Below are 13,932 nucleotides of genomic sequence, written 5' to 3' on the forward strand. Positions count from 1 at the left end.
GGGCGAAGTCTTGTTGTGCATCGCGCGTGGCGTCTGCGTCGTTGAGATATAACCACGATATAACGTGTCATCGGCCGGTTTTGAGGTTTCTGAGTAATTCGAGTCTGAAACAGAGTCGGAAAGTGCGCCGCACAGCTTTCGGGGGTCATAATCGAGACGGCGCTGCTGACCAGTCGTGGGCACATGTCTGCGGCTTGCTTGAGACTGTCTGGAGCGACAGAGCAGCTCGGAAAAAACCGCGTTTTAAGGCTTACAGTTCGACTTGAGTAAGGCACCCGGCGGCAATGGCGGAACCCCAGTTCATCGCGACGGACTCTATCGACGGCGTATGGCCCTTCCTTCAGAGCGTAAGTGTCACTAAGTCACCCGAAACGCCATTTTTCCATGAGGCATCCAGGTGCTCGATCATTCTCCGGCTTCTCCAGGTGAAAGGGAAAGCTTTTCTACTTCTCTCTCTCTCCTTGACTTTCCGGCTTTTCAAGCCAATCCGTCGGTCCTGCAGGTGTTTGTTGTTCGACGTTTTAGAGCTTTTCCTATCACTCGGAATCTTTTTTTTCTTCTCTGTTCTTCAGACGTATTCAATCAAGATTCGGTATCCTAGGAAAAACGTTTTTGCTATTAGAAAAAGCTTAGAGGTGGTTGTTTTATTCTATGCACTATTCTGAACAAAAACACTTCGACACATTTTCATTTGAGGTAGAAATAAAAAAATAGTACGTATTTAAGAATTTTCTATTGCAATTTTCATCAAATCAATGCCTTTATTCTACATTATAATAATAATAATAATAGTAATAACAAAACATTATTTCTTTATTACTACATCTAAGGAAACTGTATTGGAGTGTTTTCGTTTTTATATATTTGGAGATATATAGAAACCAAGACCAACCAATAAAGCCCAAGGCACCCCCTTAAATCAATCAACGAAGATTGTCATATGAAGTCCTGATGATGGTCATTCAAATTTCTGTGGTCATAAATCTAATAATTTTTTCACACAGTCGAAAGCACTGATTTTAAAACACTATGCTTGGAGGGGATCCATAAGTGAAATCTCAGCCCTACGATACATATATATGTGCTACAAGGCTGTCGATTTTAGGAGTGATGCAGGGAAGTCAAGAAGAAAAAAGAAGAAAAATTATAGATGAGGTTTCTATATTCATATAAATTTCATTCTGCTTCTTTCAAAAATATCAATTTCCAAAATAGCAAAGATTTTGCCGGAATTCTTTTTCGACATGGGACATCAGGTCTTATCCAAAATTATGTATGCCAAAAAAAGAAAACAGCGGATTTGTAGCATATGTATAGTGTGGGTCTAAAATTTCACTTGCGGGTGCCCTTAACCACTTAAGACATTCGAGAACGTCACGTTTCAGCTATATATATATATATATATATTTTATATATTCTATTATCCGCGTCTATGAGATTTCGGAATTTTATTCCAGGAAATCAAAATGATCGGTAGTGATGTAAGAGAGAATCATGCTTACGATGGGTTACGTATACGATTGAAGATGAATTAATCGTGTAATTATCAATTCCCAGAAGGATATAGTGTTCAACCAATTTTCAGAAGCTTCTGATAATACGAAGTTGGGCTTGTTTGATCCTTTAGGTCTGAAATCAAATTTTGAGGAAGCACTTCCACAAAATCTCAATTGATTCTCTATTCAAAATAGATTATCATTTTTTCACAAGAAACCATTTTTCTTGGTTATTAGGACTTCTTCAACTGCATTTGCAATGTCATCATTTCTTATTGCGTTCGATTTTAGTCATTCAATTACCTCTTCACTATCAAATAACGATGCGTATCAAGTGTCTGGCATTTATTTCTAGATTACGTTTCTCTCACGCCCACAGCTATCTTGGCATGGTCAACAACAATACCGCCACATCTCGATGTCGCGAAACAACAAAATAGTTCAGACACTTCGGGTATTTGCAGCTTAGAATCTTCTATAATTTTTCTGAAACTTTTTGATGATATTTAAAATTCACACAAGCCATTCTACTTTGAAAAAAAAATCATCATGTTTTTAAGCCCAAAGTTATGTCCTCATTGTATTGTGATTTTACAAGGAAGAACGCGATTTTAACCTGAGTGAGTGTATGCTGGTTGTATACAAGGTGATGATAGTCATCCTCAAAGGTTAAAATTAGCAATTGGAATGACCGGAGGGAGCCGGCAGCCTCACACTGTCGAGCCGGTGGTTAATTATTCATCTACAGTAAAACCATGTCTCTGTTTTATCGCTTCTTTTTGCCCTCGTGCCCCGCATAGAATTTATACTGATACCCTTTTTTTTCTCTTTCTCCCACTCTTCAAATTTGCATCGCATTATTTTTTATCAGGTGCAAAATTGAAACGCTCGTATACACATTTATTCGCAAAAAGTCTCTTTATATTAGTTTAAATTTTGAATAACCAGAGGCGAACTTGTAGAAGCTCGTTAGTTATTTTTATTTTACAATATTTTTTCCTCCTTCTGTATCTCGGTACAAAAATAAACTATGAACTTTATTTTTCGGCAAAGTTGATATTTGAGAAGGAAACAAAAATGGGCGTGAAATTTTTTTCATATTCGTCAATAACTTCTGAGCTCATCGATGGAAGAAATAAAAACTGCATCGAACGACGAAATTCTGGTTTTTGATCATACCTTGAGAAGGATCATCGGAATCATATATAAAAAAAAGGGAAAGTGAGAGGAAAACACGAAACAAAAAACAAATTTTGCATCATCATTAAGTTTTCTTTTCCAAAAATTGTTGCAGATCGAATGGCGGGATCCATGGCTAGCAATTCTTCTGACGTTTCACGTAGCAGTAACAACGACGGCTCTGATGACCAGGAATCATGCAAATTTTCAAATACTTCTGTTCCTCATACTCCGTAAGATGATGCAAAATAAAATAAAAATAATATAATAGTGCATTTACAATTGCATTTCTTGATATTAATTAATCTTGTAACATTATTCTTTATCTTCTTACAGTTCTCCTTGTTTATTTTTCCGAAAGTATTAACGAGGCTGCTGCCACGAATTGGATGTGAGTATAAAATTCAATGTTATTTCACAAATAATCACTTCGTCATCGAATAGCGATTAAAGTTTCTTTAACGCCAGCTGCGTTGATTTGTTTTATTTGCAATCCAACCGCAATGTTTATTTTCACAAACGGTTCAGACATTTTCTTCCTCATTTTTGTTTTTCATCAATGATTAACGATAACGTTTAAAATATACAACAAGGTCGGCAAAAGTGACAAAAGCATTTTCCTCAATTTGATTACGATGTTCGTTGCAAGCTCACAATTTTTTTTGAATCATTCTCCATCATTCTAACTACTGATATTTTTTCTTTTGTTTTTCTCAATGAAGGGTATTCTCAAGACAGCAATACTTTGACTCGAAGGGTCTTTTCATTTCCATTGTATTCTCCGTTCCGATACTGATGAACTGCATGATTATGATAGTAAGTACTGCACAATTCTATTCTTGCAAACAATTCCACCGGCATCCTTGAATTTACGGATACTTTCATCCAATTAAATAAACGTTGAAAATTTAACCCACGAATAACACAATATAAATAAAAGATGTTTTCTTGATATCAGGCGAGCTGGTTGTATCAATCCAGCCAGTTGATGACGAGCCTGAAGAGAGCTCAGCTGAGAGAGCGTACAAGAAATCGTCGCGGCGACGGTGATTCGACAAACGCGAACGGTAAATCAACGAGACAGAAACAGGAGTAATGAGCGTAAGAAAAATCTAGTCAGACATGATGCATACATGTATGAGAGATATGAAGAAAGATAAAAGAAGTCAACACCTATCTACATCGAGAAATGGTACTGTACGATATGACGGCGATTATATTCTGAAACGAGAATGAAGATAGGTACTATAGATGATAACTATATATGCACACTGATGATAATTACTGTAAAATATATAAAATATAAGCGATGTGTGCGCGTGTGTGTATTATATACTGAAATTTTTTCCGGGCGGAAAAAGAGTGAGAGAAAGGAAGAATGAGAGAAATTTCGGGAGAAGTGGAGAAAAACGAATCTTTGGGTCTGCACGTGTCGCGATCACGAATTGTGTCGCGTTTCAATATCTCTTTTCCCTTTTTACAGAGGGAAATTGACAAGCATATAATAATAATGGTGAGGCGAAAACGTAAATACACTGACATCACAACGGATTGAATGTATCCTGCAACCTAGCTGATTATTTGAAAATGGAAACACACTTGAAGCAGACATATTTGAAACGTTAATGGCGGGCATAGCGAGTTCTCCACCTTGCGAGTTTGACCCGAGCGTTTATTTGATCACGGCCGTGAATTTTTTATATTAAGTCCTCCTCGGCTTTCCTAGCTCTGATAGAGTATGTTGGAATCAAAATAAACACGCAAATCGAAAGATATGTTAGACCCACGTGACGATGACCATTGGATTTCTCTGAATTCTGTCTTTGCTGCGAGGTTGTTACGCGACTCAATTCGACCCGTTATAACGTGGCGAACAATTATTATTATGTTTAATTAAGCGCGTTAATATTTCACGTGTACGTGTACAATTTATAAGCTTTGCATATTTATAAGTTTCGACGAAAATGCTTAATATCGTTAACGGATTGAATGTTTGTAATTTCTTTTTCATCTTTGCTTACAATATTTCATACGCTTTATAAAAATAATTATAAATCGTCTACGTAATAAATTATCTGCGCATACATTCCCGTGACTTATATGATATGATATGAGATACAATTTTTTTTTTATCTGCTGTAGAGAAAATTTTGATTTTGTCTCTATGAGTGAAGGGATTCAGTTGCTGTTTGCCTGTGCTGATTGTTTTTCGTATATGATTATTTGTTACGAAGTAAATGCGAATAAACCAAAAGACGTACAGGAGTATTTTCATTGAACTCTATTATAAGTTCAGTGGGTATTTTTTATTCTATGATAAAACGTTTGTGCGAGTGTGTAAAGAGGAAATGTACTTATGTATACATATATGTATATTTATACTAATAGATCACGTGTGATAAAATAAATACGATACGACATACCTATAAAGTATCTGCCGCTGCAATATTTATATAATATGATTGTATTGGGTGTGGATGATCGATGTGGCGATTTAAACAATCTCGCAACAATATTTGGAAACAAAGGAAAATTAAGAAATTGTATTTGTATGAATAATCTCATTTCCCTTACTTGTTTTTATCTTGTTTGTTTTTATGATTGCTAGTGTAATATTATATTATATATTGTCAATTTAATATTGTCAATTTACCCACCACGCATTTTCTTGCCTTGCCTTGATAATAGTAAATTATCCAACTGCAATCACAAAGATCTATTTGTATGTAATATGATACATATTTTAGTGTTTTTGTTATAAGTCTTACAGAATTATATAACAAAATAACTGTAATAACCTGTATTAGGTAATAAACATGTGCCAGACATACTACAGAAATTTCTTTCTTATTAATCGCATTCCGATCTACTTTAGCTATTGTTTTTTGTTCGTCTGAGTGAAAAGAAATGATCCATAAGTGAATGAATGATTTTGTATTAACTATTCTTCTTGTTGTTATTATTATTTTTATATACCCCTTAAATAGCATAATAATACTACAGACTATATAACGAATAAAATTGATATTCAAATCCAAAAAAGATTCCTAAATCTTCTTGTATAGTGAAAAATATTTATTCCAGGAGCCTTAATTGCTGAAATACAATTTTTAATAACTTTTAGCGATGTCGATCAGACAATTCTTCCGTATCATTCAAGATAACTCCTTACCAACTGTAAATAAGTACTGACGGTCGATTCAGTGCGTAACATTCTTGTAGGTAAAATAGCAACCGTACGTAAGAAAGAATGCGACTTGATCAAGTTGGACAAACGCACGTTGCGTCAAGTCTGGTGCCTTAAAGAATCTGTTCTACGATCAAATCGATGTTTTTCAATACATTAAAATAATTCCATTTTTCATAAGCTTCCATCACACCTATATCAATCCACCCATATTTTAGAATAGCGCCGCGATTGAAAAACAGTCTCAAGCAGAGCTCATTTTTCTTTATTTTCACTCTAGTATAAGAAAAAAGCAGCTAATAACAAGCAAAAATACCGAAACAACAATCAATGCAAGTTGAATTTCGCTGTTTTAAATGTGAAAACTGACATGAAACGTTAGCGTACTGTGTGTACAATTTTTCACTTATCGATATTCTTTTTACCGTTTTTTTCTTAAGTTTCGTCGTGTTCGTTTTTTTCTCTCTTTTGCATCTTTGCTTTTACAAAGTCTCCGTCGCCTCGAAGATTTACGACGTTAACCCAGCGCGCTTAAGTCACGAAAATAAACTTGGCATCATCAATAAGCGTGCAGCCCCGATGCGGCAACCGTCGCGACGACTTTACTTGGCTCTGCAACCCTCGCCAGCAAACCTGCACCGGGGATAGGAATTTGGGGGTTGCGTATATCCATGTTTCCAACGTACATATATATATGCAAGTATACATATGTGAATGTAACTTTCCATGCATGCGAGAGTAAAGACGAGAAAAGAAAAGGTGAGAAAAAGAGACAAGAAATAAATACCGCATTCAAAACAAACTTATCCCCCCGTTTCGCTACTCTGAATCCTGTTTATTCCACATTTCAGGTAATCCCCTTGTCTCACTGTTCAAAAGAAAAATGAAACAAAAGGACCAGCTTGACACGAATATTTTTCACTCCTACACGTTGAATTTTTACATATATTTTGTTGGAAATATATAATGATGTAAAAAATATACTCGAAACTTCACCAGTTGGATCGATTATTTTTTTCTCATTTTTATTTGCGACTGATATTCCGACCGCAATTGGTTTTTTTTTTTTTAATTTAAATTCGTGATTGATCGATAGATCCCACGAAGTAATTCATAAAACTATCCTGCTTCTTTCACTGTTCGTGTATAATCAAACGTTTGCTGGAGTCTAACATAAATGAGTACCTGTTAGTTAATTCTATATCAAACGATAGTTTGACCGAGATGAAAAAAAGAAAGTGTGTATTTGAATTAACAACTTTTTATTATTTGAACAGTCATTAGCGGTAATTAAGTTCGTCACGATCAAAGTAATTATTCAAGTCAAACTGCAAGCACATATAACAGATTAAAGTAAATTCATTTGACCATAATTAATATTTATTGAAATTGATTTTAACCGTGAAGAAACTTAATTGGGTAGCAAAAAAGACGTACGAGGTTGAAGCTAAGTGAACTACGTAAATGGATTTACTTATTCTATAATTCACAGAATTTTTTTCACCATTTCTTTCCGAAGTGTGTAGAACATGGTTGTACATATAATACGTAGATTTATGTGAGTCGCAGAGCGGCATTTGCGGTTCCGCTGTATATAGTTATAAACCGCAAGTTCTCACCTCCGCGCATAAGCCGCGCGGTATAATAATGGAGATCTCATTGAGATTCAAGATGTGAAAAGTTTTTCGGCATTTCGCTCCCGCATATAGCTATGCGCAAATATATAAGTATTTACCAACAAACTATATACGTACGCATATAATACACACGTTTGAAATTCCTTCAAGGCATGTGTATAGTTGCAGATGCGTTCGCGTCAATCAAAATATTAAGAGACGAGGTATACGGACCTCCAAATATAGCTTACACCAATAGCGATAATAATAATAATAATAATAATAATAATAATAATAATAATAATCATACATTCATTTGCACATAAATACACGTGCAGGGTGCTTCCGAGTAAAGGTCACAGTATTTTAGATTGCCTATCTCTAAGGGGAACAAATATCGATAAAACAGACCTCTCGTGTCATCATCTCTGCAATCAAGTCACTTCATATGTTCACTTTAACGTGACTCTGGAAATTGATTACTGAACGCTTCGCCATAGGTTATAAACAAGAAAATAACTGCTTAGCATCACGGGCAGTCCCAGGTCACTTGCGAGGACTTTAAGTTGCTTCTAAAGTCGCGTTGTACACCTCGAAAACGCGGCGCGCCAAAACTCCTACATCGCTCAAGTGATCAGGATGAAACTTGGGCAATTGATGCCTTATTTTGGCAAAAAGTGAAGCGACGTTTTACTTTTTGAAAATTTTGAAAAAAATTTTACAGATCGGTTATCACTCACCGAAGTTGGGAAAATTTTCACAGTTGTACCAGAAGGATCGAATTATCCGGTATGATGTCACTCGACGCTGATGAAATACACACTTTGAGCCCAGTCCCATAAGATTTGATGGTAAAATGACGAAATGGCAGCTGATCTGGTTTTTGATTACAAAGAACACTGACATCTCATTATGGTGACATTTTTCACCGACATTACACGCACGCCGGTAATTCATGTGTGTAATCTCAGTAAAAATTATTACCGACCGATCACTTACTCAAACCGGGTCGGTATTTGTTCCCCTTAGTCGTAGGCGACCCAGTATACAGCAGCGATCACTCGGGAGCACCCTGTATGCACACCCAGGGCACAATATAAGGGAAAGTGAGCAGAGCCGAGTTCTTTTCATTTGTTCCTTTTTCGTCTTTTTCATCATGAATAAGCAGAAAAACGTCTGAAACGAAGGTACGGAAAAGAAAAAGAAAAAAGGAAGAAAAAAAAGGAAAAGGCGGCGTGACCGCGTGACACCAGCGACTCACACTCGCAGGATCCAGAAACACGTTGACGAATAGCTCAAACGTGACGAGAGGATCCCCGTATTTCGCAATAACGCCATCCGCCTCGCTATTCGCCTCTCTTTTAGCTCTGCCGGCTGTACATGCATACATATTATGGGAGAGACCCGGAATTCCCCAAATTTTTGCATTACGGAGCGCTTTTTCACTTTGTTCCTTCACTGTTTTACTTTATTTTTTCCTTCTTGTTCCCCGTCTCTGCGTGCTTCCCGTTTTTTTGTCAGCTTCTTTCCTAATTCCTGCGTCTTCGCTTCGATTCTTTTTTTGTTTGCAATTTGTAAAGTTAAATTAAGCAGGAATTGTAGGAAATGAACAAGCTAAAAACACAAAAGCACGTGAAAAAATTTATCCCATAGTAATTACCATGTCTTATCTATTAAAAAAACAAAAACAAAAAAAAAAAAATAAAGACAATTCTGTTTGTCTAGTCACTTTTTTGCAATTGATTAACTGAAGACAGCTTTATCGCGATGAGACATTGGACGTAACCCTGTCATCATTGGTGGAAAGATAAGCATGCGTGTATACCTATATGTATGTATACACCCACTACAACGTTGCATAATTCATCCGTCGTAGGTGGAAAGATATGCTATACATAATCATGGTAGCCTAATCTGGATAGATAATCAGTAAAACGTCCAACGCAGCCAATTGCCGTACTGCAAGAGGAGTTTAACATCGTTCATCGAACCACACGGACTGAGCGAAGACCGACGGGCACAGGGTGCCGATATCAGGTGAGTGATAAAATTCATCTCGCAGTTCAATCGATCCAACCACGATGAAAGTCATGCACGCTACCGTTTTGAACACTGAAAACAATTCCGCCTCATCGAGGCTCGGATTCGCCGATTGCCAAGAGCGATAGTGTAGGACAATAACGAAACGAGACAAAAGGGGAACAGAATTGGGAGGAAAAATAATGGCTGAACGAACGATGAGAGTGTCTGATTGTAACGCGGCGTCGATGAAGCACTGAAGTACACTCGTAGATTAGAATTCGTGTTCTTGAAAGAAAGACTCGCGGCATCACTGAACGTACTTGATTTGCTGCATATTTTTAAACTCACTGATCAATGTGACTAGTCATTGAATCAGACGTCCGGCAGAGCCTTGTTCAGTTATCGAATATTTGGTCGGCTCGCAGTGATAATTCTAATTATCGATAACGTAGCTTAGTTGCTGTTGCAACCACAAGCAATATCAGATACGGTTTCCTTTGTGCTTTGTCGACTGTGACGATATAATAACCGGGAATTCGTCTTTCTCTTAATTTACATAATTATTTAGATTCGAGCTATTCAGACCCACGCATCGTAATGAGCATCAGAAAATTACCCGACGAGTTGGCCGCCATCGCTAAGAATGAACTTGGCGAGGATGAAGCGAAAATCGAGGAACACATCGGGATCATTACCGAATGGCTCAAGAAACAACCGCACATTAATGCTAGAGAAGGTGGGAAGCATACTCATTTTTTGCACCCTGATTCAGTAGTCCAGCATCCTTGGAAATCAGGTGACATGGTGTACAAGTTCAAAAGTTTTCGCAAGCTTGTCGCCATGTCCTTGACCATGAACTGTGCGAAAGTCGAAGATTGCACAGAATCATTGAAATACTCCATCAGTTAGTCAGACTCATTGTGGCCGACGAAGTTTGTGAATAAAAATCGATTTTGCCAGGACTCTTCGTCTTCTAGAATGTCTGCCAATCATTTTTTGTTCACACAGTTTTTGTATTGTTTAAATTGAATACTCACCAACATTGGGTAAGTTTTAACGGCCAATTCGCCCCAGAAACTGAGCGAATAGCATTATTCCTATCATACTGTTTTTTATACCCTGGCTTAGTTCTCCAAAATCATCAGGAATCAGATGGAATGTTGTCCAGGTTCAAAAGTTTTTGCATGCTCATCGTCATTTCCTTGGCCATGAAGTGTATATAAAAATTATTTTTACTATGACTCTTTTTTCTCTTCTTCAACGTCTTATGTTCCTTTTTGGTGAAACAGACCCGCAATGGATAGCGGCATTTTTGAGAGGCTGCAAGCACAGCTTGGAAGTAACGAAGAAGAAGCTTGAAGCTTATTACACGATAAGGACCCATCTGCCCGAATTATTTGCCGATAGAGACCCGAAGGGGGCAAAAATCAGTGAGCTCCTTGACCTAGGGTAAGTAGCCATTTTTATCAAGTCGTCTTTTCAAGTCCAGACCTCACCGATTCTCTTCACTTTACGATTCTACTAGTAATCCTAGCATTTTTAGTATGCACACAGTCAACTGTTCACCGATTATTTTCAGAATATACCTTCCGCTACCGGCGACCAAGGACCCGGGTAGTCCCAGGCTAATCCTGCTCCGCGGAGGATGCTATGATCCTAGCAAATACAATTTCCTCGACATAATGCGGGTCAACTACATGGTGATGGACCTGATGCTCATGGAGGATGACAGGTGGGTTTTGTAGAATCAATTTTAGCCCTGAAGGCAAAACATTTTCGTCCAGGCTTAACCTCGTAGATATATAAAATCCTCCAACGTCTTTGTCGACAGATCATTAATCTCTGGGCAGCAGACCATCCTCGATCTGACCGGTAGCAAATTGGAACACGTCGGTCAGTTCACTCCGGCAACCGTTAAGAAGGCGGTGACCTGTTTTCAGGTGAACAGTTGATTATTTGAAGGAAAATGTTCAGAGATAGATTTTCTTTTTGGTATCCGATCCATCACCGGTAATGAAACTATGCTTGCTACAGGAATCTATACAAATTTAAAAATACTAATTTCCTGGTCCGAAATGGAAACCATACTTGACTTTAACCTGGTGATCTGAAATCAATTGAAGGATCACTTCCACTTCCACGTGAACGAATTCTTTGTCATCGGCCTAGGGATGTTTACAGTTTTTTGAGGCACCGCAAATTCATGTTCATGGGACTGTGTTTTATTATCCAGGACGCCTACCCTCTGAGGACGAAGAGTATGCATTTCATCAACATCCCACCAAGCTTCGACATGGTTTTCAACATCTTCAAGCTGTTCCTGAAGGAGAAGCTGAAGAACAGAGTAAGTGTTTCCATTTCTCAAGGTCTATGCTCAAAATCAGTTGTCAGTAAACTTCGCGGGGAATCCTTCGAGTTTACTTCAAGCCCTGGACGAGTTTGTTTAAAGTCTTCTAAGTCGGGCGCGGGTCCCACACCTTTCAAGTCCCTTTTCTGACTTGTCCACCTCTGATCTTGACTGTTTTCAGATTATGATACACAGTGACCAGAATACCCTCTACGAGCACATCCCGAAGGAAGTTTTGCCGTCTGACTTAAACGGAAACGGACCCTCGATCGCGGAACTGACAGGTGAGAATTATTGCCCAGTACTGTCTGCATCATCCTCTCGCTCCTAGTAACCGTTGATTTCACTTTCTCACAGCCGAATGGAAGCAAAAGGTGCAGGACAAGCGGGACTGGTTCCTGGAGGATGCTCAATTCTGCGTCGACGAATCAAAGCGAGTCGGGAAACCGGTTTCGGGAGCCGATCTCTTTGGGGTCGACGGCAGCTTCAAGAAGCTCAGCATCGATTAGGGCTTCGCAAGTTCTTCGACTTCTAAAAATCAGAAGACGTTCCTACGTATGAAAATGATAATAAGAAGAACAAGTGTACACGAAATCCTTTGCAAAAGATTATCTTCATCAAGCCGGCAACGTTTGTATGCATATTTCTCATTAAATTACTGTGACCAGAACCGTTCGTAATGTTTTTCTTCTCTCCGTCTCTCGTTCTCCCTAATTTATTTCGCGACGAAGAAGACTCGGTCGCTGTCTTTTGCCAAGTTTTTTCTCCCTCTCCCCAGTTTCGTCTACTTTTAGGGCCTGCGGTTTGCGCCGGCAATATAAAGAAAGAGGTGAAATTGAAAAGCGCTTACGACTGAAGAGAAGGAGAGGTCTCCGGAGCCCCGAAGAGCATAACCGTAAATAACGCGGAGCTCCCGGAATATGAGCCCTTGCACGAGGCTCCTTTTTGCGCGGTGGTACTTTTTTCGAAGGGAGGAAGGGGGAGATGAGGATGCGGACGGATAGGGGTGCCGCATTTCGGCCACGTGCCGCGCCACCCTTACAGGGTCCGACCAAACCGAGCCGACATTGCGATCCGCGCCGTTTTACGTTAACGTTTTCGATTTAGGTGTATCGATGCCAATATTGCGGCAAAACGCGACAGTCGTTTCGCCCGGAATCGTTTCACTCGGTCCCGAACGCGAGAAGAGAATACAAAGAAAAGGATCAAGGACGGTGTATACCGTATAGGTGCAGGATGGATACACATGGGGCACACAAAATTTTACTCACACTGCACACGCATTTTATCCCATCCACGAAAGCTGTCGCTATTCGCTTCTGCCACAAATTGCAACTCTGCCAGGTCGGATAACGCGACGGGTCAAATCCGAATACTTATTCCGGTTGCTCACGTGCTTCAATAATCTTTACTTCGAGCTCAGGATCACAGCAAATGGAATCGACCGATTCACGATTTCACTGCTCAATCTTCTAGAATCTGTAGTGTTTCGGGATTAATAAAAATTAGGACAGAATGCTTGATTCGAAAAAATTTGGTCGTCAAAAACAAGTCTGATCTAGCATCAAAGTGGCGTCAATCTTTCGCGGAACCATAACTTACGTATTTTTCCTAGCAATGTCTTGAGAGATTTTAAAAACTTCGATTATTTTGCATCAAATTCTCAAGATTAGTTGAAAACTTTTCCTGGTATTGTAATATTTATTTCCGAAAAATTTTTAATTATTATTTCAAGTTATTTTTATCGTTAGATAAACTTCAACTTTTATACCTGGACTCCAGAGAAATTTACCGAAGAATTCCGCATTGAAATTTCTACCAAATCTCTGTGACTGTCGTAATTCCGTGAAAGTGATCAGAAAAGATAATAATCGAGGTGAATAATAAATTTATGAGATTTGCTGGTAAACTTGTTTAAGAATGGTGCGAAAAATTTTCTTCGTCATGGCGCGGAGGTGGAAATAGTGAGGTCGAAGAGACGTACAACGTCTCGGACGACGAGGGTGAGGATTTCGGGTGTTAGGATGAGGTTGGGGATGGGAGGATACCGCGAGGATCGGGAGTAGGCGATACTCGTCTCTGGTA

The 13,932-nt window shown here is 38.6% G+C and overlaps 2 protein-coding genes across 3 annotated transcripts; both read left to right on the forward strand.

Moving 5' to 3' along the window:
• On the forward strand, nucleotides 1-5,505 carry LOC124411530 (transmembrane protein 18). Its single transcript, XM_046890687.1, has 5 exons — nucleotides 1-347; nucleotides 2,791-2,908; nucleotides 3,012-3,066; nucleotides 3,398-3,491; nucleotides 3,634-5,505. The coding sequence occupies exons 1-5, from the start codon at nucleotides 285-287 to the stop codon at nucleotides 3,769-3,771; spliced, it is 468 nt and encodes a 155-aa protein (XP_046746643.1). The 5' UTR covers nucleotides 1-284; the 3' UTR covers nucleotides 3,772-5,505.
• A 3,900-nt stretch (nucleotides 5,506-9,405) lies between these two features.
• LOC124411526 (retinol-binding protein pinta-like) lies at nucleotides 9,406-12,496 on the forward strand. 2 transcript variants are annotated; one of them, XM_046890679.1, is made up of 8 exons: nucleotides 9,406-9,515; nucleotides 10,069-10,236; nucleotides 10,790-10,949; nucleotides 11,080-11,232; nucleotides 11,332-11,440; nucleotides 11,734-11,844; nucleotides 12,029-12,131; nucleotides 12,205-12,496. In XM_046890679.1, the coding sequence occupies exons 2-8, from the start codon at nucleotides 10,098-10,100 to the stop codon at nucleotides 12,354-12,356; spliced, it is 927 nt and encodes a 308-aa protein (XP_046746635.1). In that variant the 5' UTR covers nucleotides 9,406-9,515; nucleotides 10,069-10,097; the 3' UTR covers nucleotides 12,357-12,496. The 2 variants fall into 2 exon arrangements, with proteins under 2 accessions (XP_046746635.1, XP_046746636.1); XM_046890680.1 differs by having other exon boundaries at nucleotides 9,480-9,516; nucleotides 10,056-10,236.
• Nucleotides 12,497-13,932: the final 1,436 nt, after the last annotated feature.

This window comes from Diprion similis, chromosome 10 (genome assembly GCF_021155765.1).
Source record: "Diprion similis isolate iyDipSimi1 chromosome 10, iyDipSimi1.1, whole genome shotgun sequence".
Classification (NCBI taxonomy): domain Eukaryota; kingdom Metazoa; phylum Arthropoda; class Insecta; order Hymenoptera; family Diprionidae; genus Diprion; species Diprion similis.